This window comes from Heterodontus francisci, unplaced genomic scaffold (genome assembly GCF_036365525.1).
Source record: "Heterodontus francisci isolate sHetFra1 unplaced genomic scaffold, sHetFra1.hap1 HAP1_SCAFFOLD_216, whole genome shotgun sequence".
Taxonomy (NCBI): Eukaryota; Metazoa; Chordata; class Chondrichthyes; order Heterodontiformes; family Heterodontidae; genus Heterodontus; species Heterodontus francisci.
In genome coordinates, this window is record NW_027140566.1 from 551,733 (window position 1) to 577,472 (window position 25,740).

General features: G+C 45.7%; 1 protein-coding gene across 1 annotated transcript; it reads right to left on the minus strand.

Annotated features, from left to right (window-relative positions):
- Positions 1–1,042: 1,042 nt before the first annotated feature.
- Positions 1,043–24,027, minus strand: LOC137360152 (probable G-protein coupled receptor 139). The gene is made up of 2 exons (XM_068025700.1): positions 23,679–24,027; positions 1,043–1,938 (listed from the first exon to the last, which is right to left on the minus strand). The coding sequence occupies exons 1-2, from the start codon at positions 24,025–24,027 to the stop codon at positions 1,043–1,045; spliced, it is 1,245 nt and encodes a 414-aa protein (XP_067881801.1).
- Between the last annotated feature and the right edge of the window lie 1,713 nt (positions 24,028–25,740).

Below are 25,740 nucleotides of genomic sequence, written 5' to 3' on the forward strand. Positions count from 1 at the left end.
TTACGAGGAAAGGCTGAGGGACTTGAGATTGTTTTCGTTGGAGAGAAGGAGGAGGAGAGGTGACTTAATAGAGACATATAAGATAATCAGAGGGTTAGATAGGGTGGATAGCGAGCGTCTTTTTCCTCGGATGGTGATGGCAAACACGAGGGGACATAGCTTCAAGTTGAGGGGTGATAGAGATAGGACAGATGTGAGAGGTAGTTTCTTTACTCAGAGAGTAGTAAGCGCGTGGAACGCACTGCCTGCAGCAGTAGTAGATTCGCCAACTTTAAGGGCATTTAAGTGGTCATTGGATAGACATATGGATGAAAATGGAATAGGGTAGGTCAGATGGTTTCACAGGTCGGCGCAACATCGAGGGCCGAAGGGCCTGTACTGCGCTGTAATGTTCTAAATCTAAAAAATAAAGAAGTATAAATGTTATACAGGGTCATAATAGATGAGAAAGAATTATGAAGCATTATAAAAGATTGTAAACGTTCTTAACTGATTATAATGGTTATAAAGAATGATCAATGAATTATAAAGATTGTAAATGTTTATGGAGAATTCTGTCTCAGCCTCACACTCCCATCACCATGGAGAACAGGCTGCACACACACTCCCAGTCAGCAAAGGGAACAGGCCCCGATACAGTCCCTGTCTACATTGGAACAGGCCCCGCCCCCACCCTAGCTCGGTACCATGGGAGCAGGTCCCGCGCCCCACACCCGCGTCACCACGGGAGAAGGCCACACCACTACGCCTCGCACCACGGGCATCAGGCCCCGCTTCCACTCCTCGCATCCTGGGGAACAGGCCAAGCAACCACACTGCTGTCACCATGGAGAACAGGTGCCGTACCCTTGTCCCCACCACACGCCCCCCCCCCCCACCCCGCCAGCATTGGGAACAAATCTCTCCCCCAGCATTCCTTCACCATCGGAAACAGGCCTCGCCACATTCTGTCACCATAAAGGCCCCGCCCCACTCGGTCCCCAAAGCGGGAAGCCCGCCCCCAAACTACTGGAAATAGTCAGTTGTTCAGTTGCTGCCATCATTAAGTGAATTTAACAACTGGAGTAAAGAGATATTTCAGGACAGTCTTCAACTGCTCTCTAAACTGAGTCTGGGTAATGGCGTAAATTGCAGTATTTGTGCAGCAACTCAGGAGCTGCAGCATGAAGCCCACTTCCTTCAGATAAGCATGCAAATAAACAGATCGATCGCCTAAGTCATAGAATCGGCCCCAAATCGAATATACCATTAACACTGCCCATAGCAGGATGAAATTGGCCGAGATCACTAACAGTAAAATGATGGACTTTCTTCGGCTCTCCATTTCTGGGTCTCTGCGACTATCCCCATTGCTGTGAGCCCGAAATCTCTTGCGTCCTCTGCTGCTCAGTAAAATGTATCTGACTGTGAGAGCATTGAGAAGCAGAATCACCACAAATGGAAGAATCGGAGTTAGAATTTGATGGAGAAACTCGACTGTTGCCCAGACCACAGAATACCGAACATTGGCTGTTACAGAACAAAACCAGGGCTCGTTCCACAGCCAATACTGACCAGTTAACATAAAATACCAGGTGATGTTCTTTAAAAAGCTCAGCATCGTCACTGTTACCAGAACCACAGCCGCCGTTTTCTCGCTGCAGTATTTACTTTTCAGCTTCTGGTAACAAATGGCCACAAATCGATCAAAGGTGAAAGTGACGGTGAACCAGACAGAACAGTCTGTGGCTGCGTAAAGCAGGACAGCGTGGATATTACACACGGGAATGGACTGCAGGAACTGAAACTGTTCCTTATAAACAATAGGAATGTGCCTCAATATCAGGTCCAGGATAATGACCAGTAGATCTGCCGCTGACATGGCCACCAGGTAGCGAGTGACACATTTGGAGAGACCGCACTTTCCCCGAGACAGAATCCCAATCGTCAGCAAGTTAACTGTGAAGAACGGATACAAACAGAAAAAAATATACATTAGGTTAGGAGCAAAGTTGCCAGCTTGATTGAGGACGTATTGAGATTTACAAATGTGTTCCTGTATCCAGTGATGTGCGGAAATGGTTGGATCTGAAAGAACAAACAGACCGGTTTGTGAAGTCAGGAGAGATTAAACGACAAAAGGATGATATTGAAATTGTTAAACTCAATGTTGATCATATTCCTTCCCTTTCCTCCTTTCCCTGCCTGGTTTAAAATCTGTTCAATTTCGGAGCACTTCCATATCTGACGATGAGTCACCAACCTGAAACATTAACTCTCTTTCTCTCTTCACAGATGCTGCGGACCTGCTGAATAATTTCATCATTTTCTGTTTCTTTCTTTCAGTTTGCAACATCTGCAACACTTTTCTCTTGCAAAGAAAGTTAAATGTTGGATTGACTGAGAGAGTCCCTCACCTGTTACAGGAACTCAATTATTTCAAAGCAAAATTTGGAAATGCATCCACTGAAAAAATAATGGAAAGATTAACCTCAGTCACTAAGTTAACTGTTAGCAAGTGGAACTATCAGGAAATGATACATCAGGTTGGGAGTAAAACCTACAGTTTAAAGCAGTTTGGGGTGACATTTGTACATTTGTTAACACATTCAATTTGTAACTAATTATGGTGGTGTTGACAGGGATTTCTGCTGGAGCCAGGGAGTTGAATTTAGTAGAAACAGCGGGGGTCTGGATGGCGGGCTGAAAATATAAAGGGTTCCCTGTCTTGACAAATTGCAGCCGACACCCGGCGCAAATCAGTGGCGCTCGGGAAATTACCTGACCGGTATCGTGGTCCACGTCCCTTTAAAGATAATGATCCAGCCTTCAAAAACTGCTGAACAATCAGGGGGCCAGCAGCTGAGTATCGGCAAAACGACTGGGAGCAGTGGAATTATGAGTACCAGACCAGGCCTGGGTGTGGGACTATTGCTTGAGCTCCCAACACCAGGTAACTGTAACAAGGACACAAGGGCCAGTAAGCTAGTGAAGGACATAGCCGCTCATATATCAGGCCTGGGACCTTGACGTTCGCTGCAATCCTGATCCCAGGTAAGTATGGAAAGGGCAGGAGGACCAGTCAGCTAGCGGGGGACACTACCAGTAATAAACCAGGCCTGGGACCAGGACCATTACTGGAGACCATGCACCCAAGCTAAGAGTTTTGATGTCATCGGGGCCGGTCAAGGAGCTGGGCCCGTGCCAGAACTACTCCTATTCTGGGACATGGACCATCGCTGCAATTTATGCGAGAAGCTTTGCTAGAGCCCCACACCTCAGGTGAGTGTGGCGGGGGAGTTGCGGCCCATGAGTGACCGGATCCAAATGCTTCTGAGGCACCAGGCTTGGAAGCAGTCTCATTGCAGGAGCCCTGGATCTCCCGTAAATGTGTCGAGGACATCGGGGCCAGTCATGAAGCAGGGGGCCTTGTTGGTCCTGGGTCAAAGATCAACATTGGAGACCCAGACCACAGGTCATTGTGGTGGGGTCGCCAGTTTCTGTCAAGCAATGGGGCTACTGCATGTATCACATCAGGCCTGGCACAAGGACCATTACTGCAGATTGGACACAAGTTAAGTGTAGCGGGTTGTGGCCAGGCTCAGTCAGAGTCCAGGTGCTACTGCTGGAACTGCACCAGGCCTGGGAGCAGTACCTTAACTGGAGGTCGGACCCCAGATACGTTGTCAGTATAGCTGGGATCGTTCCGGGACTGCGGCCACTGCCAGTGTTCCCGTTGAGCAGGACCATTGCTGCAGACCATTGCTAGGCAATGTAACTGTGGCAAGTAAGGAAGTGGGGGCCACGGCCAGAACTACAGCAGGCCTGGGACCAGACCCATCATTGGAGAATTGTACCCCTGGGTTGTGTGGCGGGTTAGTCACTCCCAGTCAGTGAGCAGGGCCATTTCCAGCCAGCGCCAGGCCTGGCAGCATGAGGATCGCTCGAACCCCGTACCCCAGGTAAGGGTGCCTTCATATGCCTCCAACTACTCATCTATGTCGGGCACATCACCCAAAGACAGTGAAAAACAATTACGGACAGGTTCTGCCCTCTCTGCTGCAGGACAAGGAGGCCTATAATCACAGGGCACAGTAGTGAACTGCTGGGAGCCAGATATACCTTCATCCCCTGGGCCTGAGGGAGGAGATGGTACACAAAATCATGAAAGCGGCTACGACAGAGCCCGTGGCATCCAGCATCACCGAGAGCATACTGGCTGACTTTATGTTCCTGCCTTATGACCCTTCTTAACTCCCACCTTCCCCTTATACTATTGTCTGAGATTCTGTACAATCTGTAAATGGTGGGCCCATGGACCTCCTGCTTTCCATCCCGCCCACAATCCATCAGCCCAACCCTCCCCTTCTGCTTCTATACTTTCCAATTATAACCCAAAACAGCCAGCTTCCCAGTCACAGCAGCTCGAGTAGACAGAGAGAGAAAGAGAGAGCAGCACAGCATTGATGGTGAAGCCCCATCACTTGGTCTGAAAGTCACAGCCACAAGATCAAGTGCTTACACTGCGTGTACCTTACAGCATGGTATAGAATCGGAATCTGCACGTGATGAGTCACCGAGAAGAAGTGAGCTGCAGCCAGGCCAGGGGGAGAGGACAGTGCATGTGTCAACTCACCAGGGCGAGGTCCCAAACGAGTTTTCATACACAGGACTCAGATGTGAGCATTGTTGGAGCAGCATACAAGAGAACGCTGATGGACATGTCCACTGAGATACTTTGTCCATTGATAGGTCTGTCAGACAGTCTGTTGTCACTGGCAAGGAACATGGAAGCATCCGGCTGCAACATGCACAGGACATTGCACAAAGCTTGAAGCCCATTCTTTCCCTCAGTAAGTAGTCACTCACTCATGACTGCACTAGCCGAGCCAGCCGTCCTACAGTGCCTGGTGGCCATTGTCTCTGCTTCCACTGCAGCACAGACAGCAGACACCCAACGTATCAGTGCTGCAGTGGAAGCTCAGACGGAGGCCGTGAGATCCCTACTTGCTGCCATGCAAGATCATACTGCTGCCATCATGGCTGTGGATCTCAGTGCTCAAAGGGGTTTGCAGGCTCTCACAGCAGTCCAGCAATCTGTGATTCAGTAAATTGCTAGGATTGCTGAGTTCTCGCCCCGTGGGACTGGCAGTGTCTCCGTGGAGCACGGACCTGTTGTCCTCCCTCAGGATGACAGTATTTGTTCCCTCTTAACTGCCACTCCACCAATGTCCTTACTGTTAGACATCAGTCAGCCCAGGCTGCCGCTGCTCATGTCGAGGTGGTGTAGTCCGAATACTAGCCCTCAAGACCGAGAACTGCTCGAGGACGTCCTGCAAGGCATCTGCACTCTGTCCTAGTGAAAGTCAGCAGCCTTCCACCAGTCAAGCTACAGCCACTGGGGAAGTACTGTGTTGGAGCACTAGGCAAGTCGAGGGAACCCACATAAGAGGCACGAAGGGTATACATTAAGGTGAATGGTTCAATTTTGTTTGCATAATTGGATGCATTGTTGGATAAGAATGTTAATGAAAAGGTATTTGTTGGTGTTTTTGTATTGCAGGATGGTAACCAAGGGGACGCTGTGATGGGGCATCTCAGATCGGTGTAATGCTGGAGAATGGGGGATCCATGCTGGTAAAGGGAAGTTGTCCTGTGACATCATACATTTTAGCAGACACTTGCCGACAGCCTGTCCGGGTCGAAGGCATCTAGGAAATATCCTCCCTGCCTCCTCCTCCTCCCCTTGAGGTGGCCTCTGGATTCCTCATGGCAATGCCTATGTCCTCATGATGTTGATGATATGACGGGTGATGCAGAACTCCATGGACCTGGACACCTGCATCAGTGTGTAATGGAGGGCTTTCCCTGAGAAGTTCAGAGATCGGAAACATTGCTTCATCACATCGATGGTCTGTTCCACGATATTCCTGGTGACTCCATTACTCACGTTATACACGGGTTATTTTCATGTGGTTGGTTGGTGGCGGTAATGGTGGTGGTTGCTTCTTGGGGGAGAATCATAAGCCATGTAAAGAGGGAGTAGCCATTGTCTCTGAGGAGTGACATTCTTGTTCGCCGTAGACTCCTGAAGATGGTGGGACCGTGACTTCTTCAGAATGAAGGCATGGTGGCTGCTACCAGGATAGTGGACATTCACCAACATAATGTACTGGCATGCTCGGACATGACTGTACATTAATGGAGTAAAAGTCCTTTCAGTTCCTGTACCTCTCCCTGTTAACAAGAGGTCCCCGCAGAACCACCAACGTCATCAGGAATCGGGCTATCCTGACAAAGCCACGTGACCTCTCATCCTGCTTCTCCCCACTGAGGGAAACAATGATCACACAGATGGCCACCCTCACCTCCTAGAATTATCAATGGACAACACACAGGCCTCGCAACTACTGGTCAGTTAGTTTAACATGAGCGGTGAGTTAGGTTTTAGAAACAATAATCAGTGGAAAAATCAACACACACTTGAAGAGGTTTGGGTTAATTAAGGATTGCCGGCATGGATTTACAAAAGGAAGGCCATGCTTCACAAATCTAATTAAATTTTCTGTGGTGTAACAGAGAAGGTTGATGAAGGGAATGTGATGGATGTTCCCTATATTGGTGTAAATAATTTGTTTAATAAAGCACCACATAAATGGTCAGTTCCCAAAATTGAGTCTCATGGAATGGGAAGGTCAGTGTCTAATTAGATAAAAACATGAATTATGTAGAGAAAACAGTGTGTCATAGCAATTGGCTGTTTTTCAGACTGGAGGATTTTAGGCAGTGTGTGTTCCTCAAGGATCAGTGCTACGGCCACTGTTTTATTTTGCTCTGTCTAAATGACTTGAATCTTGGAATACAAAGTAAGATTTCAAAACCTGTCTCTGATACCAAACCTGGAGCTGTGGCAAGCAGTGAACATGTTGTGAACCACCTGCAACAGGACATAGATTGGTGAGCAGAATGGGAAGACATCTGACAGATGGAAGTGTGAGTCAAGTGTGAGATGATGCATTTTGACAGAATGGATAGGAAAGCGCTATGGACTTAATAGTACAGTTATAAACAGTGTGCAGGAACAGAGAGACCTGTGGGTGCATGTGTAGCGATCTTTAAATGTGGAAGGGCATATCGAAAGAGTGGTTAATGAAACACATAAAAACTTGGATTACGTAAATAGTAGTGTTGAGTACAAAAACAGTGAAATTATGATGAACGTTTAAAAATCACTAGTTAGGTCTCAGCTGGAGTATTGAGTCAAATTCTGGTCACCACACTTCAGAAAGAATGAGAAGGTCTTCGCAATAGTGCAGAGGAGATTGAGTAGAATGTCTCCAATGATGGAGGATTTTGGCTACAATGATCGGGTACAACATTCTGCCAGGCCTAGACGATTTAAACAAGGAAAGTATGTTCCTATCAAGTGATGAAAGAAGGACTCGGGGACACAGACTGAAGGTTTTGGGCAAGAGATGCAGGGTGAATATGAGAAGGGCCATTTTTTGTTTAATGCAGTGGGTGTTTGTGATCTGGAATTCACTGCCCACAAGTGTGGTGGAAGCAGAGTCACTCAAAGATTTCAAAAGAAAGTTGATGGGCTCTTGAAGGACATTGATTTACTACGTGCTTTGAGCGGGGGACTGGGACTGTTTATATTGTTCCATGGAGAGCCATCATGCACCTGATGGGATGAATAGCCTTCTTCCGTGCCGTAATGTACTCTATTACTCTATCACTCTCTGTGACTCTATGTTGAATATGTCTTCTGTTCCTGCCTGGAAAGATCCAGATCCTTCGAAGTTCAATGAAACTGCGACCTTAACGGCCAATGACAGCTCCGTGCTGACAATGGTGTGAGGTTCCAGGTCGTGTTGCAGGCGGTGACACAGATCTGTGACCACCTCCATATTGAAACAGGGTCCTCTCACACACTGCTCTTGGGTTAGATGTAGATAGGAGAAGTGCTCCTGGAAAACACGGGGTGGATAGGGCAGAGCCCCTCCTCCTCCCTTTTTACAGAGCTTCACCTCCCTGCAGCCTCTGCTCCATTTGGTGGTTATGTTACAGACTGAGAGATACTGAACTACAGTCCCCATAGCTCGCCCAGATTTGGGTCATCAGTTCTCTGTCCTACCTGAATATCTGAAGCAGCTCACAGCACAACCTCCAGAAATCATCCACAGCACCTCCACTAACCTTACAATAGCAAAAATAAGTCAAAGGCTCCTCACCTGTAAATTGGATGCCTGGTCCTTTTAAATAACACTAGAGGGGGATCCTCGTGCTGCTGAGTGTATGTTCAGCCGAGAGTGACTAACAGAGGCGAGCAGTGGATATGCACAGACCAAGCTTCAGAGACGCTTATCATAGCTACTGGAAGCAATTTGACGTGTTATTCCACAACTCCGCATGCTACTAGTGCACACAATGCTCAGCCGCGCTAGAGGGGGCTGGCAGCTCAGCTCGCACCCTTTTCCGGATCCTGGCGTCCATAGTGTAAGTAACAGTGGTGCTGTGGAACGGAAAATCACGGCCAGGGAGAGATACTGAGGGAAGGAAATTCACTTTAAATGTGGAAATGGAAATGAACCTGAAGGCAAAAGATTTGCTGGAAAATGATAACTGGACAAATGCACTGGAGGGGTGAAGCCATTGAGAAATTCAAACACAAGAATGAGAATATTGAAATTAAGATACTGCCAGACAGGGAGCGAATCTAGATCGGTGATCATAGGGGTAATGGGAGATTGGGATTTAGTGTGAATTAGGATACTGGCAGCTGAGCTCTGGATGGGCTGTGGTTTATGGAGGTTTGTAACTGGGAGGGATCGCAGGATAGAATTGGAATAGGCAAGTGTGGATTTAACAAAGGCACGGATGAGGGGTTATGCAGCAGGTGGGCTGAGGCAGAGGTGGAGATGGGTGACATTACCGAGGTGGTAGTGGGCAGGATTGGTGATGTAGAGAATATAGAGTTGAACTCAGCTCAGGTTTAAATAGATCACTGAGGTTGTAAACAGCCTGGTTCAGCCGCAGACATTGGTCAGAGTGGGGTATGTGTTTCACAGTTAGGAGATGGATGTTGTGATCGAGACCAATTCCACTGGCTTGTCTCTTCCTAAACATTACATTGCAGAACAGTATTTCAGTGAAACAGTGTTTACAGATCCCCTAGCTGGAAATAGAGACTGACCATGGACGCAAACAGCAATAAACATGAGGGAGCTAATTACAAGAACTATAATACAACAGGCAATGGTTTAGAGAGCTAATAACTAGAGGTAGAGATTCACCTGGAATAACAGCAGCAGCAAGGAGGGCAGAGTAAATTACAGGAGCAGTAATGTAGATAATTATGGTTTGTAGAATTAATAGCGTTTCGAGAGATTTACCAGGGGCAACGATGGCAAGGATGGACTAGTAAATGTACTGAATAATTTCAATTACTTATAGCATCCGCAATTCTAATGGTATTCAATCATAATACGAAGAAAGATAATGAAGGTCCGAGGAGAAGATTCTGATCCATTGTTGTAGCATTCCACTCTATTCTTCTGATTTTCTGATCTATCCGCTCTCTCTCTCTCTCACACACACACACACATCCCATAAACATAAAAACAAATAAAGCTTAGAAATGGTATTCCAGATGTTTTCATAAGGATCGTTATCCAGTCAAGGATATAACCCTGGACACAAGTCTTTGTGTCAACATTCCTGGGAATGAGAATGTAAAGCCTCAAGTCTGCATACTTGAACAATTGTTGTTTATAAATTGTCATCTTTTTTGATGGGTTACTCTATGGTTCGAACATGAGAATTACAATAAATAATGAGACTGCAGTCAAAACTCAAATTAAACAACAATGACTCAGTAGGAATAGTACCAGTTAACAATTATATAAAATACCCCTTCGCAATGCACCTGTTCGCAATATACTCATTTGTCACAAACATGTTACAAGGAGTCAGACATACAGTCATGATCATCCAGTGAGCAATTACCTCCCCGTCAATCGTTCTGTAGCTGACCAAGCTCCTCGACCTCATCACTGAGTCATTATTTGCAATGACTTTGATACTTTTAATACCAAGGTTCGCTGGATGTTTCATTAATGGGCTGCACAGTGGTGCAGTGGTTCGCACCACAACCTGACAGCTCCAGGGACCCGGGTTCGATTCCGAGTACTGCCTGTGTGGAGTTTGCAAGTTCTCCCTGTGTCTGCGTGGGTTTTCTCCGGGTGCTCCGGTTTCCTGCCAAAAGGTTGATAGGTAAATTGGCCATTATAAATTGTCACTAGTATAGGTAGGTGGTAGGGAAATATAGGAACAGGTGGGGATGTTTGTTGGGAATATGGGATTAGTGTAGGATTAGTATAAAATGGGTGGTTGATGTTCGGCACAGACTCGGTGGGCCGAAGGGCCTGTTTCAGTGCTGTATCTCTAATTAACAAGATCACACTGTCCTATGACAATCCAGATAAAACTGCAATTGTCCAATGAGATGTCTAATTCTTTTTTTTCAGACTATGATGTGAGAGACTGCCGAAACGGTGAGCATGAGTTTACAGTTCCTTCAGTAACTTCATCACCCTCGTGGATATTACACATGCCACAGGATTGTTATCAGCACAAACAACAGCAGCTTTTCTTCCTGGTCAGATTTTAAACCACAGGACAATTAAACAATGCAAATCCCTTACATTCATGACGTCTTACAAACTGCTGCTCAGAGAATGCCTAGTTTATTTTCATTTCAAAACAATACAGACTCTGACATCATCAATCAATGACAGTTTGTGTCACTCTCTCAGTTTCTCAAGACACTTTGGAAAACATAGGTCAGGTGAATTAGCATTTTAACACCTGTTCAGTCATTCCAATCTCTTATTTTCGCGTTTCCAGATTACATGACTGCAGGTTTTTGTGTTTGTGAAACGTCTGTAAAGTACTAACTTGGCATTAAAGTGAAAAGGAACTTTGAAATACGTCTTTTAATTTGATATGATGTGATATTTATGACTGTTCTGATATTTTACAAAGCATTCCACAGACTAAAAGTGTTTTCTTACAGTAATAACACTGTTACTTTGAAATGAAGACAGCTTGTAGCTGTTTACAGGTTACTTTAACTGGAAAACGCCGCTTTGGCATTCACAATGCATGCTGGTCAGGTTCAAGCAGTTTTTGGAACACCTGTGAACAGCAAAGGGCAACTCAAGGACTATTTGGTGTGGGGAACAAATGCTGGTCTTGTCAGTGATACTGATATCCCATGACAAGAGCAAAGGAAAGCAGAGCTTCCTCTACATCATTTAAACTATCGATTCTCCTGGTGTAATAGCCCCACAAGTCTCAAGCACATACCTTGATTAAAATAATATTACCATCTCTTACACTGCCTCATTGAAGTAACAACAGATCCATACAAGGCGGAAACAAAGGGGTGGCCTTAAGTGTTGGGCGCTGTAGTAGGAGGCGCACGCCTTGGGGACCTGTCCTTTCGTAATTGTACAAGTGAATGGAAAGATGCAATTGGATGAGTTTGTCATGATACAAACACCAGCGAGCTAAATAAATTATATGCATGGGCAGCTGAGAAGAGAAAAACACAGATGAGGGGAGGAGGTTCATAAGGATGGTTCCCTACTCGCTTTGGCTCAATACCATGATCACCTAAAGACACGGAAGTGATCAGTATGACAGACATCAGAGACCAGGGCATTCCATCCATCTGATACAGGATAGAAATCCATTCTCACCTAACACAGGTCAGACAGCAGAGACATGGCCATCCCATCCATCCGATTAGTGATAGAAAGTCATTCCCACTTGTCAAAGGTCACAGCAGACACCAAGCCATTCCATCTATCCAATCCGGGTTGAAAACCATTCTCACCTGTCTATGGCCAGACAGCAGTGACCAGACCATTCCATGCAGCCAATCCTGGATAGAAAACGATTCCCACTGTCACAGCGCAGAAAGCAGCAACCAGGCCATGTCATCCATCCGATCCAGGATATAAACCACTCTCACATGTCACAGGTCAAACAGCGGAGGCCAGGCCTTTCCGTCCATCCAATCTGGGTCCAAATAGCCATTTGTACCTTTCACAGGTTAGACAGCAGAGACCAGGCCATTCCATCTATCAAATCTCGGATAGAGAAACATTTTCTCCTGTCACAGATCAGGCAGTATAGATCAGGTCATTCCATTCATCCGCTCCAGAATAGAAAAACATCCTCACCTGTCACAGGTCAGCCAGCAGGGACCAGATCATTCCACCCATCAAATCTGGATGGAATACCATTCTCACCTGTCAAAGGTCAGATAGCAGAGACCAGGCCATTCCATCCATACGATCCAGGATAGAAAACCATTCTCACCTGTCATACGTCAGAAAGCAGATACCCAGCCATTCCATCCGTCTGATCCGGGATAGAAAACTATTCTCACCTGTCACAGCTCGGATGTCTACACTGCCTATTCTGAATGTGTGTTGTATTTGTACTGTGTCTCCTCATTTGGGGCGGCACAGTGGCGCAGTGGTTAGCACCACAGCCTGACAGCTCCAGGGACCCGGGTTCGATTCCGGGTACTGTCTGTGTGGAGTTTGCAAGTTCTCCCTGTGTCTGCGTGGGTTTTCTCCGGGTACTCCGGTTTCCTGCCAAAAGGTTGATAGGTAAATTGGCCATTATAAATTGTCACTACTATAGGTAGGTGGTCGGGAAATATTGGGACAGGTGGGGATGTTTGGTAGGAATATGGGATTAGTGTAGGATTAGTATAAATGGGTGGTTGATGTTCGGCGCAGACACGGTGGGCCGAAGGGCCTGTTTCAGTGCTGTATCTCTAATCTAAAAAAAATAAACTGTTTGTGACTCCTGACCCGCCTTTTAGTCATCTCTGACACTTGATCAGATCTTAAAGTGGTGGAGGAGAGGGATTACAGAGATTGGGATCATCGGCTTGCTTTTCCTGGTGTTTGAGAAATGACAAACTCAGTTGGACATGTGTGACCATCGTTGGAACAGCGCTGGAAACCTCAAGACAGACAGAGAGAGTTTACACTTGTTCAAACATATGTGATCATTGCTGAGAAGGAACAGGAAATGTCGAGATAGACAGAGTTTACACACGGTCAAACACGTTTGTTATTGCTGTGAATGGATAGGAAATATCGAAACAGAGAGAGAGCTTACACTTGGGCAAACATGTCTGACCATCAGTGCGAATGCCACGGAAATGTCCAGACGAAGAGATGGAGTTTAGTCCTTGTGAAACACTTGTGATAATCACTTAGAGAAGGTACTTCTAAAGCCAGAAGTACAATGTTGTAAGTATATTCCAGGGAATAGTTGATCTGTTATTAGGTAGACAATTACATACTTGGTAGAATCTCCGAGGACGTCTAGAAATGCAATTTTAAGTAATGATGAAGACGGAGATAGGTTGGGCTACGGGACATACTTATGTGACTAACAGTTAAACAAAAAAAACTCAAAAGGTGGAAGGAACAGGTTGACAAGGTAAAAATAAAAAGGGAAGGCTGACAAGAGAATGTTTGCATCATGACCAATTGGTTACTCTGAAAGCAGGAGCCACATGACCGAATACATTACCTGCACAGAAAATTAGAACAAATACTGCCTTAAAACATTGAGTTACAGACAGAAAATACCAGACTAGGTGCGGAGTTGGAAGATGTGAGGAGGGGCTTTGAGGGAATTTGACCAATGTCCAGGCCCCGTCTCCACTGAAGCTGTACCATGCCCCGTATTTTGAGAAAATCCAACACCTTCACACACAATCAGTCCACAGTGGGGACTGGAGGCTGCTTTCTCAAAACACAACGCCAGATTTCCCAGTTCTTGTTGGGACAACATATTTGAGGAAAATCACAGCTTCAGCTCTGCCTCCTTACAAGGGCGGCAAGATAACTAGAAAATGCTAGGGTGTGTGGACTCCCGAGTCTAAACTGCGGGCCAGACTAAGAACAAGACTTGCATAGATGGAGTCAGTGACTGGCCATCCATAGTCACTGACGCTGCTGGAGATGTCACCACAAAAAACACACATAGATCTTTTACCCCTGTTGCGGCCAGGTCTCTAAAGCAGGATTTGGGAATGGTGGATATGAGCTGCAGCTCCCTCGATTTCATACCGAGGCGGAATACTTTTAAATTCATTTACCCTGAATTAGAAGGGAACGACCTTAAACAGGTTCCCTGGAGTTAAAACAAGAGATGGATCAGATTATTCTGGTGGAGGACACGATAGAGGATATGGAAACTGACCTTTGGAAGGCACTGGCGGCAGGGAATATTGGCGTCCACCAGTTCCTGGCGAATACCAAGCAGGACCTTACCGAGAGCCCGAGTGCCTTCACAGAGAGCCTCCATGACATCCTAAGGCACAATAGAGAGGATGTGGGTAAACCAATTTATATTCTCCAGGTTTTAGCCCCCTCTTTCTGAATGCCCTCCAACCTTGAGTCCATTTAGCTCTGGTGTTTACATCACCAAAATCACACCTTGTGACCATCTGTGCATCCATTGCTGACCAGCTTGGGAGCAGATCCATGCCAACATTTCCCGTGCATTCATCAAATTTGAAACAGTGGCTATTCACGGACCACTACCCAATCAGAGATCAGTTAACTTCAGCCAAAACTTGAACCACAGCATGCTGTTTTAATTCTTACTGCCTCGGCCACTATGCTGCTGCTATACTTGCGTTGTTGATTGTGGTCGTAACAGTGATTTCAGCTCCCCCCAGGCTGGGGCATTGTGCCTGTGACTGCTGCAACAGGGACATTAGTCAGACTGACAGAAGGTGTGATTCTCGCCATCCTCCATGCTAGATCACTGTGCCAGTGATTGCTGCAATAGGTGCATTGGTGAGACTGATAGTAACTGTGATTCCCCTGTCCTCCAGGCTGGGCCATTTTGCCTATGACTACTGCAATCGGGACATTGATGAGACTGACGAGAACTGGGGTTTTCCCTATCCTCCAGGTGGGCCCTTGTGCCTGTGACTGCTGCAATAAGTACATTGGCGATTCTGACCGTAACTGAATGCCGCTATCCTCCATGCTGGCCCACACTGCCTGTGCCTGCTGCAAAAGGGACATTGGTGAGCCTGACAGTAACTGCGATTCCCACTATCCTCCAGGCTGAGTCACTGTGCCTGTGAGTGCTGCAATGGGGACAAAGATGAGTCTCATAGCAACAGTGATTCCCGCTATGCCCTGAATCTGACGGGTCCTAACACTGTTGAGCAGTGGCTGGAGAGGATGCATGCAGCAATAGATTAGTAGACATGTAGATTAGGAACAGTGCTTGGTCAGTTCCTACACTGCATCAGAGGCCCGGCCAAATGGTACAAGAAAACCAGTGATAAAGGCACTTTCGCCACTAACCTTCCCCCCCCCCCCCCGCCCCAATTTGGCTGGTTAGAAAACCGGATGGCAGCTGGTGACTGAATATTTACTACCACAAACTCAACTCAGTCAGCCTTGTGTGAACCTGGTTAATGGAGAGACACCCACCCTGCTCTCCAGGATGTCCAGCGGCAGGGCTGTCTTCCCCACCCTGGATATCTCTAACAGTTATTGGAATATCTTAGCAAAACTGGAGAAACAATTTAAATTCACATTCACCTCTGAGTACAGTGATACCTCTGGACATGTCTGCCACAAGTGGTTGCACAATAGCCCCACTATTTTCCACAAAAGAATCGCCGGGGCTCGTATGAGCTTTTCATAGCCTTCCTGCTTGTTGCAATATGCCAATGATCTCCTCTGCGTTACCACAGACCGCGTCCACACATTTGACCCTTTTACAGCAACTACTGCAGCTACTTTGGGAGCTGCACTGAAAGATCATCCACGTAAGGCCCAGCTTGTTTAAGATCGTGAAACCTTTCTAGGTGTCCAGAATGGATCATCCAGCATCAGCCCAGAGCAACATCAGGTCAAGACCATCCAGCATCCACCCCTGTCCTTCCCAAATACTGCCCTGTGGCCTATCCTCAAGTTCGTGGGTTATCAGCAGACCCTCATATAGTGTCTGCCCCTGCCCATCTCAAAGACTGCCTTCTGTTCTATTCTCAGGCTAGTGAGGTATCAGCGGACCCTCATTTCTCGATTTGCAAAGACTGCTGCCCCTCTTTATGAACTACATAATGGTGATAATGACCAGGTTTAACCCTTTTGGGCTACAGGGAGCACGGAAGAATTAACACAATTGAAGAAATCTGTCTCCCAGGCAACATGTCTTATCTCACCAAACACTGACAAGACTTTCCACATGGAGGTGGGGGATGCAGACACAAGCCTGGCTGCTCTCCTATGTAGAGAATAACAGTCGAAACGGATTCCATTGTCAATGACTTCAGAATGATGAAATGGGCTGGGCTGATTTACTCTGTTTGTGAAGGACATTTGTTCACCACATTCTGGGGCATCAACATTTCAGTTACATCACGGGGTTCAACAGGTGATACTGTACAGTCTATTGCAAACTTTCCATGTATAGGAAGGCAGTGGGAGTTATATGTACCTGTCATAGAGTCACAGTCATTTCGGGACAGAATGAGACCATTCGGTCCACAGAGTCCATTCCAGCTCTTTATAGATAAATCCAGTCAGTCTCATTCCCCATCTCTGCCCCCATGTTTCTGCAAGGTTATTTCCCTCAAGTGTTCATACAATATCCTTTCGAAATCATTCATGATCTCTGCTTCCATCAGCCTTGCAGGCAAAGATTTCCAGACCATTACCACTCGCTGTGTAAAAAAGTTGTTCCCCACATCCCTCTGCATCTCTTGCCCACAACCTTAACTCTAGTCCTTGTACCATTAACTACTGGGAACATTTTTCTCCGTCTACCATATCCAAACATCTTGTCCACCTCTATCAAATCTCCCCTCAGTGTCTTTTGCTACAAATAGTCACTCACAGTGCAACACCAGTCACTGACATTCTGCCCTTTCTCTTACAAGACTAGGTGGCCCATAATAACAGGTAGGAGCAGTGAACCGGCAGGGGACAGGCATACCTTCATCCCCTGTGCCTGTGGAGGAGATCGTTCTCTACAACATGGGATTGGCTGTGACAGAGCCCGAAGCATTCAGCATCTCTGAGAGTATTCAGAATGATGTTATGTTCTTGCCTTATGTCCCTTCTTAATTCCACTTCTCCCTCATCCTGCTGTCTGAAATTATGTACAAGCTACAGATGATGGGACCATGGACCTCCGGCCTTCCATCCCATCACCGCCCCTCAGACCAGCCCTCCCCTTCTGATTTTATTCGTTCCAATGTTAACCCAAAACTGCCAGCTTCCCAGTCACTGCAGCTCCAGGAGACACAGAGCGAGAGAGAGAGCGGTAGCACAGGACTGATGGTGAAGCCCCATCACTTGGTCTGATACTTGCAGCCAGCAGCACAAATACTGACACTGCGTGTACCTCAGAGGCTGGTATAGAGTCGGAAGCTGCACGTGGTGAGTCACCGAGCGGCAAGCAGGCCAGTGGGAAAGGATAGTTCATGTGTCAGCTCACCAGAGAGCGAGGTCACAAAAGAATTACAATATACAGGACTCAGATGTGAACATTGCTGGAGCAGCATACAGAGGAATGCTGATGGACACGTACACTGAGAAATTTGTCCATTGACAGGCCTGTCAGACGGTCTGTTGTCACTGTCAAGGAACATGGAGGAGTCTGGCTCCAAATGGCACAGAACATTGCACAGAACTTGAAGCCCATTCTTTTCCCTGTGGAAGTGGTCCCTAACTCCATGACAGCACTAGCGGACCCAGCCATGCTACGGTATCTGGTGACCATTGTCTCTGTGTCCACTGCAGCACAGGCGGCAGACACCCGGCATCTCAGTGCTGCACTGGAAGATCAGACTGAGTTCATGAAATCCATGCTTGATGCCATGCAGAATCAGAATAAACCTTACTGCTGCCATCATGGCTGTGTATCTCAGTGCTCAAAGGCATTTGCAGTCTCTCACAGCAGATCAGCAATCTGTGATCAAGTAGATTACTAGGATTGCGGAGGTGTCACCTCGTGGGACTAGCAGTGGCTCCCTGGAACAGGAACCTGTTGTCCTCTCTCTCAGGATGACAGTATTGTGCTCCCTTCATTGCCATTCTAACAGTGCCCTTGCTGTTACCCAATAGCCAGCCCAAGCCTATGCTGCCCATGTTGAGGTGGCCAAGTACGAATCCGAGCCCTCAAGGCCCATCACTGCCCGAGGACGTCCTGCAAGGCTATCAGTGAAATTCAGCAGCCTTCCACCAACCATGTTGCAGCCACTGGGGAAACACTGTTTAGGAGCACTATGCAAGTTGAGGGAAACCACAAAACAGGGACTAAGGGGATACACAAGGGTGAATAGTTCAGTTTTGTTTGTATAATTGGATGTGTTGTTGAATAAAGTTGTTAATGGAAATGTTTTTCTTGGTGGTTTTATTGCAGGATGATGACCAAGGGGAGGCTATGATGGGGCGTCTCAGATGGGTGTAATGGTGGAGAATGAGGGATCCATGATGGGAAAGGGAACTTGTCCGATGGGAACCAGAATCTTAGCAGTGTTTCTCCGCCAGCATGCATGGGTGGAAGGCATCCAAGAAATATCCTGCCTGCCTTCTCCTCCTCCTCTGGATATGGCTTCCCGATTCCTGGTGGCAATGTCTGTGCTGTCTTAATGATGATGATATGAAGGGTGCAGCATAACACCATGAACTTGGACACCTGCTCCAGTGTGTACTGAAGGGCGCCCCCCGAGCGTTTCAGACATTGAAAGCATTGCTTCGTCACATCAATGTTATGTTCCACGATGTTCCTCGTGGTATGTTTGATTGTCAGTGGGGCGTGGGTTTAGGTGTGCAGAATCATGAGCCATGTATTGAGAGGCATATCCATTGTCTGTGAGGAGTCACATTCTGGCTACCCTTGGAGTCATGAAGATTATGGTAACATCAGACTGAGTCAGAATGAAGGTGAACATTCACATAGAAACATAGAAAGCATAGGAACAGGAGTAGGCTATTCGGCCCTTCGAGTCTGCACCACCATTCAATACGATCATGGCTGATCAACCAATCTCAGTGCCCTGTTCCCGCTTTCTCCCCGCATCCCTTGATCCCTTTAGCTCTGAGAACCACATCTAACTCTTTCTTGAATATATTTAATGATTTGACCTCAACTGCTTTCTGTGGTAGAGAATTCCACAGGTTCACCACTCTCTGGGTGAAGATAACCCTACTCAACTCAGTCCTGATGACTTACCTCTTATACTTAGAGAGTGCCCCCTGGTCCTGGACTCCCCCAACATCCTTCCTGCATCTAGTCTGTCCAGTCCTTTTAGAATTTTGTCGGTTTCTATGAGATCCCCTCTCATTCTTCTAAACCCGAGCGAATACAAGCTTAATCAATCCAATCTCTCGTCATACGTCAGTCCTTCCACCCCAAGAATCAGCCTGGTGAACCTTCACTGCACTCCTTCCATAGCAAAAATATCCTTCCTCAGATAAGGTTCACCACCAACATGATGTGCACGACATGGAAAGACACCAACTGTACATTAATGGATTGAGTTTCTTTTTTCTGTTCCTTAACCTTTCTCCGTTGAAATGGGGGCACCGCAGAGCCACGTACATCATCAGGAATCCCGCTATCATAACAAAGCCACGGTACCTCTCATCCTGCTGAGGGAGCAGTCAGTATAATTCACCACACCCGTCATAGGTGGCCTCTGTCACTGAACGGACACATCAATAAACTGCTTATTGGGATATTGAGGCTCAGGAATAGGAGGGTCAGTAATAAATTGGATAACATTCGTCATAAGGGTAGAAAACACCAAGCTGCAGTAAATGGTCTTTTTCCCAACTGGAGGATGTGAGATGGTGGTTTTCCAAAAGGGTCAGTGTTGGGACCACTGCTTCTTGCCATATATAAATGCCTTGGATCTTGGAATACAGAGTAGGATCTCAAAAATTTCTGATGCTACCAATCTTGGAGGAGTGGCAACAGTAAGGATGATACAAAGCGCCTGGAACACGAGAAAGATAATCTAGCAGAATGGGCAGGCAAGTGGCAGATCACATTTAATACAGACAAGTGTGAGGTGATGCATCTTGGCAGAAGGAATCGGGAGAAGCAATATAGAGTTAATGACACAGTTCAAAAGCGTGTTCAGGAACTGAGGGACCTGAAGGTGCATGTGCATCCATCTTTGAAGGTAGCAGGACGTATTGAGAGAGTGGTCAGAAACGCATGTGGGATCTTGGGCTTCATGAAAGAGGGATTGAGTACAAAATCAGGGAAGTTATTCTGAACACTGATAAAGCTCAGGTTAGGCCCCAACTACGGTAATGCGTGCATTTCTGGTCACCAGAGTTTAGTAAGAATGTAAGGGTTCTTAAGAGTGTGCAGAGGAGATTTACCAGAATGACACCAGAGATAAGAATATTTGTTACAAAGTTTGGTGAGTAATACTGGGTTTGTTATCCCTAGAACAAAGGAGATTGAGGGGAGATTTGACAAAAATGTTCAATATTATGTCAGGCTTTGATAAGTTAGACAAGGAAAAATGTCTCTCTTAACTAATGGTATAAGGACTAAGGGATATAGATTGAGGATTTTGGGCAAGAGAGGCAAGGGGAATATGAGGAAGAACATTGGTTCATGCAGCATTTCTTAATGACCCGTATCATGAATGCATGGAAAACAACTGCAAATTTTATTTTTTTGCACTTGGGTATTATTGTCAGCTGCCATTATAAACAGATTTTTGAAAGTTATTTTACTGCTGTATTCAACTTGTTTAGACATGGAAGGAGCGGAATCCCTTCAACAAAAGGAGGTTCGACAGTTACTTGAAGGGGTCCGGTCACATGAAATGGAAGCCAGCCTTTTTAGCCTGTCTGGTTTTGAAACAGTTTTAATGGGAGTGACTAGCTTGTACAGGAAAGCGGCTGCCTGGAAGCTACCCCTGGGACCTGCCTGAAAGAATGAAATAAAAACCCACAGTCTGCAAAACAGAAAGAAAATCTGTCTGTTCTCTGGCAGTTTATCTTCATCAGAAAAGGGTGAAATCAGAAACGAACTTTCCTCATTTTATCTACTAAAGTGCAAGAAGAGGAAATTAAAATAAAAGAGATTTCCTCTGACTGCTACTCCACTCGGCATTTCCAGTTGGTTCTGTTAGTTTTATGTTAGTGAAAAAACGGACTCTAGTTTCAACTGGAACCTTCCTCAGTTTGCAATTTAATCACTTTTCTACTTGGTAAATGTTTTTGCCCTTTCGATGTCTTTACTTTTCCTTGTATGTTTGTGAGCATTTATGGAAACGTTAATCCCCTCCCGAGTTTAACAGTATGTGTTAATAATTCCTACTTCTATTTTAAACTTTAACAGCAGTCTTTTTGTGCTCCTTTAAAAGTCAGGCTTCACAAACTGAGGGAGAGGCGAAAAGGGAAAAAATACGCCACAACCTGCTTACAGGCAGGTTGTTGAACATAGAGAGACATGGCTTCTCAAATCTAACTGCATCTGTGTAAGACCTGGAACTCGCTGCCCACCAGGATTGTGGAAGTGGAGGTAATCAACGATTTCAAAAGAAATTGGGTGGGCATTTGTTGAAATGGAATTGCAGGGCTCCGGGGATCGAGTGAGGAAATGGAACTGACTGCATAGCTCAGTGGACAGCCGGCATGGACCCGATGGTCCGAATGGACTCCTTGTGTGCTGTCAGTGACTCGAAGATTCTATGGTGTGTGTGTCACATGCTGCTGACTGGAAAGATCCAGATACATAGAATTTCAATGAAACTGTGAACTTAACGGCCACTGACAGTTCCATCCTCACCCTGGTGTGAAGCTCCAGGTCATGCGATAGCAGATGAAAACTGCTTTATTGAATCAGAGTCGCCTCATACATTGTTCCTCGGTTATGTGTAGGTAGGAAACGTGCACTTAGAAAACCCGGGGTCGGTAGGGCATAGATTCCACCTCCTGCCTCATTACAGATCTTCCTCTCAATGCAGTCTCTGCTTCAATTGTTGGTCATGTTACAGACCCAGAGACACTGTAACTATAGTCCCCATACCTCGTCCAGAATTGGGTCACCAAATTCTCCGTCCTCACTGAATGTTTGCACCAGGTCACAACACAAACTCAAGCACCTCCTCCAAGTTTACAATTGCAGAAGTAAGTAAAAAGCCCCTCACCTGTAATTTCAATGCCCGGTCCTTTTAAATAACACTAGAGGAGGTTCCTCGTGCTGCTGAATCTTTGTTCAGCTCAGAGTGACTAACACAGGCGGTCAGTGGACATGCGCAGACTAAGTTTCAAAGTTCCACATCCACTCTGCTGGAATGGCTAATTGATGTCACTTCAAACCCTTCCCCACACTTCTAGAACATGCTTGAAGAACCGGGTCTGGAGCCCTGTCCAGCACAGAGCACTTGAAGTGACCAGCAGCTCAGCTCAATCAATTTAATGGATTCAAGCATCCATGGCCTTGGGCCCGGTGATGCTGTGGAGCTGGAAATCATGGCCAAGATTAGATACAGTGAGAAATACCATACGGCCGTACCACTATATGAATTAGGAGCGCAAGTATGCCATTCTGCCCGCCGGGCCTTGTCCACCATCTAATAAGTTCATGGTTATTCTGTTCCTGACTCGAATTCCACACTGCCGTCTACCACGATAATCTTTGATTCTATTGCCTAACAAGAATCTATCGATCTCGACCTTAAAAATATTCAGTGATCCCGCTTCCATCACCTTCTGAGGTACAGAGTTCCAAATTCGCACAACACTGTGAGGGAAAAAAACAAAACCTCCTCGCCTCTGACCTAATAGGGAAACCCCTAAATTTCAAACAGTACCTTTTCAAACTGTTACTTTTAAAGTGGAATTGCAGAAAAGACTTTCAGGCAAAAGATTTGCAGGGGTATGGAAATGCGCAGTGGAATGGGACTAATTGGAGGGGTGAGGCCATGGAGGCATTAAAACATAAGAATGAGAATATTAAAGTTGAGGTGCTGACAGACCGGGAGCCAATGTCGATCAGTGAGCACAGGGGTGAAGGGTGACAAGGATTTGGTGTGAGTCAGGATACAGGCAGCAGAGTTCTGGATGTGTTGTGGTTTATGGAGGTTTAAAACTGGGAGTGATCGCTGCATAGAATTGGAATTGTTAAGTGTGGATTTAACAAAGGCATAGATGAGGGTGTATGCAACAGATGGGCTGAGGCAGTGCTGGGACGAGTGATATTATAGAGGTGATAGTAGGCAGGTTTGGTGATTGAGAGAATATGGAGATTAACTCAGCTGAAATTTAAATAGAACGCAGAGATTGTAAAATGTCTGGTTCAGCCTCAGATATTGGCCAGTGAAGGGTTCATGGAGATTGGTTGGAATTTCTTATGGGGACTGATTACACCAGCTCAGCTCTTCTTAAAATTAAAATTGCAAGATGATTATTTCAGTGAAACACGTTTTACAAAATTCATTGCCGGAAGTAGAGACTTCCCAGGGACAGCAACAGCAGCAAAGTTGAGAGACTAAATTACAAGAACTCTAATATAAGGAAGTCAGCGTAAATGGCAAGAAAAGTAATGCAGTTAAACATGGTTTATAGAATTAATAGCTGAATAGCGAGACTTACCAGGGACACCAATAATAGCCAGGGTGGGATAGTAAATGTATTGAATAATCCTCAATGCGAGATAGATCCGAAAGTCCAATGAGTACCAATCGTAATTTGTAGAAAGAATGTCAAACTCCCAGATGAAACTCCTACCTATTGTTGTAACATTCCAACCTATTGTTCTCAGATTCTGACCCATTTTGGTAAACTTGCAATCTATGGTTCTCAGATTCTGGTCCATTGTTGTAACATTCCAACCTATTGTTCTCAGATTCTGACCCATTTTGGTAAACTTGCAATCTATGGTTCTCAGATTCTGATCCATTGTTGTAACATTCCAATCTACTGTTCTCAGATTCTGATCCATTGTTGCAACGTTGCAATCTATTGATCTCAGATTCTGATCGATCCCCTCCCTCTCTCTGGAACCTGCTGACCCCTAGTAATGTCGGAGGTGATGCTGCCGCTGACACTATGTGATAACACATTGAAATGAGCACCTGTATTAATAGAAGAGGGGAGCCCTCCAGAGGCAGAATTGGGTTCCATGGAGATTGACATTAATTACAGTAGCTGAACAAACAGTTTCAGTTGATCACTTTCAATCCAACACTTTTTGTACGACAATAAACTCGATCATTTCCCGGTCTGGATGGGATGTATGAGGGTTGCTGAGGCAAGGAATGGTGCAAACAGCAGAAGCACTGGCGAGAATGTTTAAATTCTCTTTGGAGATGGGAGTGATAACAGAGGAGTGGAGTGATGTAAATGTTAAACTCTGTTTACAAAATTGAGAGATGGGGTAAACAGGCTAGTCATTCTGACGTCAATCGTGAAGAAATTTTCGTAAATGTTAGAAATGTAACAGTCTTTAAGCAAGTGACATAGGGGACGAGAAAAGAAGAGCAAGAAGGAAGGACTGTGTTGGGACTTAGAGGAGAGAGATTAAATGGCAGACTGTTACATTCTAGAGTTTACCTGTTCTGATGAAGGGTCATGGACCTGAAACGTTAACTCTGTTTCTCTCTACATAGATGCTACCAGACCTGCTGGGTATTTCCAGCACTTTCTGTTCTCATTTCAGAGTTTCAGCATCCACAGTATTTTGGTTTCATTTTAGTATTTAATTCACTGCCAATTCTCTTCCAGGAATGCTTATTTTGAAGAAGTTCTGCTCTTTTCTTCCAGTGCTTAGGACCATCAGCAGCTGAAAGCACGGTCACCAATGGTAGAGTAGGAACATAGGAATTTGGGAACATAGCAGCAGGGGTAGTCCATTCAGCTCATCGAGCCTGCCCCACTATTCAATATGATCATGGCTATTCTTTCACTTCAACGCCATTTTCCCCTGCTCTATCCTCATATCCCATTATGCCTTTGGTATTTAGAAATCAGTCAATCTCTGCTTTAAACATACTCAATGACTGAGCTTCCACAGCCGTATGGGGTAGAGAATTCCAAAGATTCACAACCCTCTCATCAAAAAAATTTCTCCTTATCCTTGACCTTAGTGGCTTCCCCCATATTTTGAAAGTGTGTCCCCGGTTCCAGAATCCCCTAACCAGGAGAAACATCTTAGCTGTATCTACCCTGTCTCTCCCTTTAAGTATTTATTTTACGTTTCAATGAGATCACCTCTTATTCTTTGAAACTCCCGAGAATACAGACAAGGTTTACCCAATCTCTCTTCATAGGACAGTCCTGACATCCTGGGAGCAATTCTATTGAGCATTCCTTGCCCTCCCTCTATGGCAAAATTATCCTTTCTAAAGTATGGAAAGCAAAACTACACACAGTACTCCAAATGTAGCCTAACCAAGGTTCTATACAATTGCAGTAAGCCTTCACTACATCTGTACACAAATCCTCTTGCAACAAAAGGTAACACACCATTAGCCTTCCTAATTGTTTTCTGCACCTGCAGGTTAGCTTTCAGTGACTTATTGAGGAGGACACCCAGGTCCCTTGTTATATCTACACGTTCTAATCTCTTACCATTTAAGAAATACTCTGCACATCTGCCCCTCCTACCAAAGTGGATAACCTCATATTTTCCACATTATATTACATCTGCTATGTT

Bases quoted from the DNA above. Each gene is read 5' to 3' on its own strand.
- LOC137360152 (XM_068025700.1), bottom strand. From the start codon at position 24,027: ATGGATCAGAATCTGAGAACAGTAGATTGGAATGTTACAACAATGGAT. The intron at 1,939-23,678 runs GTAAGTCTCGCT...CGTTCTTCACAG, and splicing joins GGCTATTATTGGTGTCCCTG to TTAACTTGCTGACGATTGGG.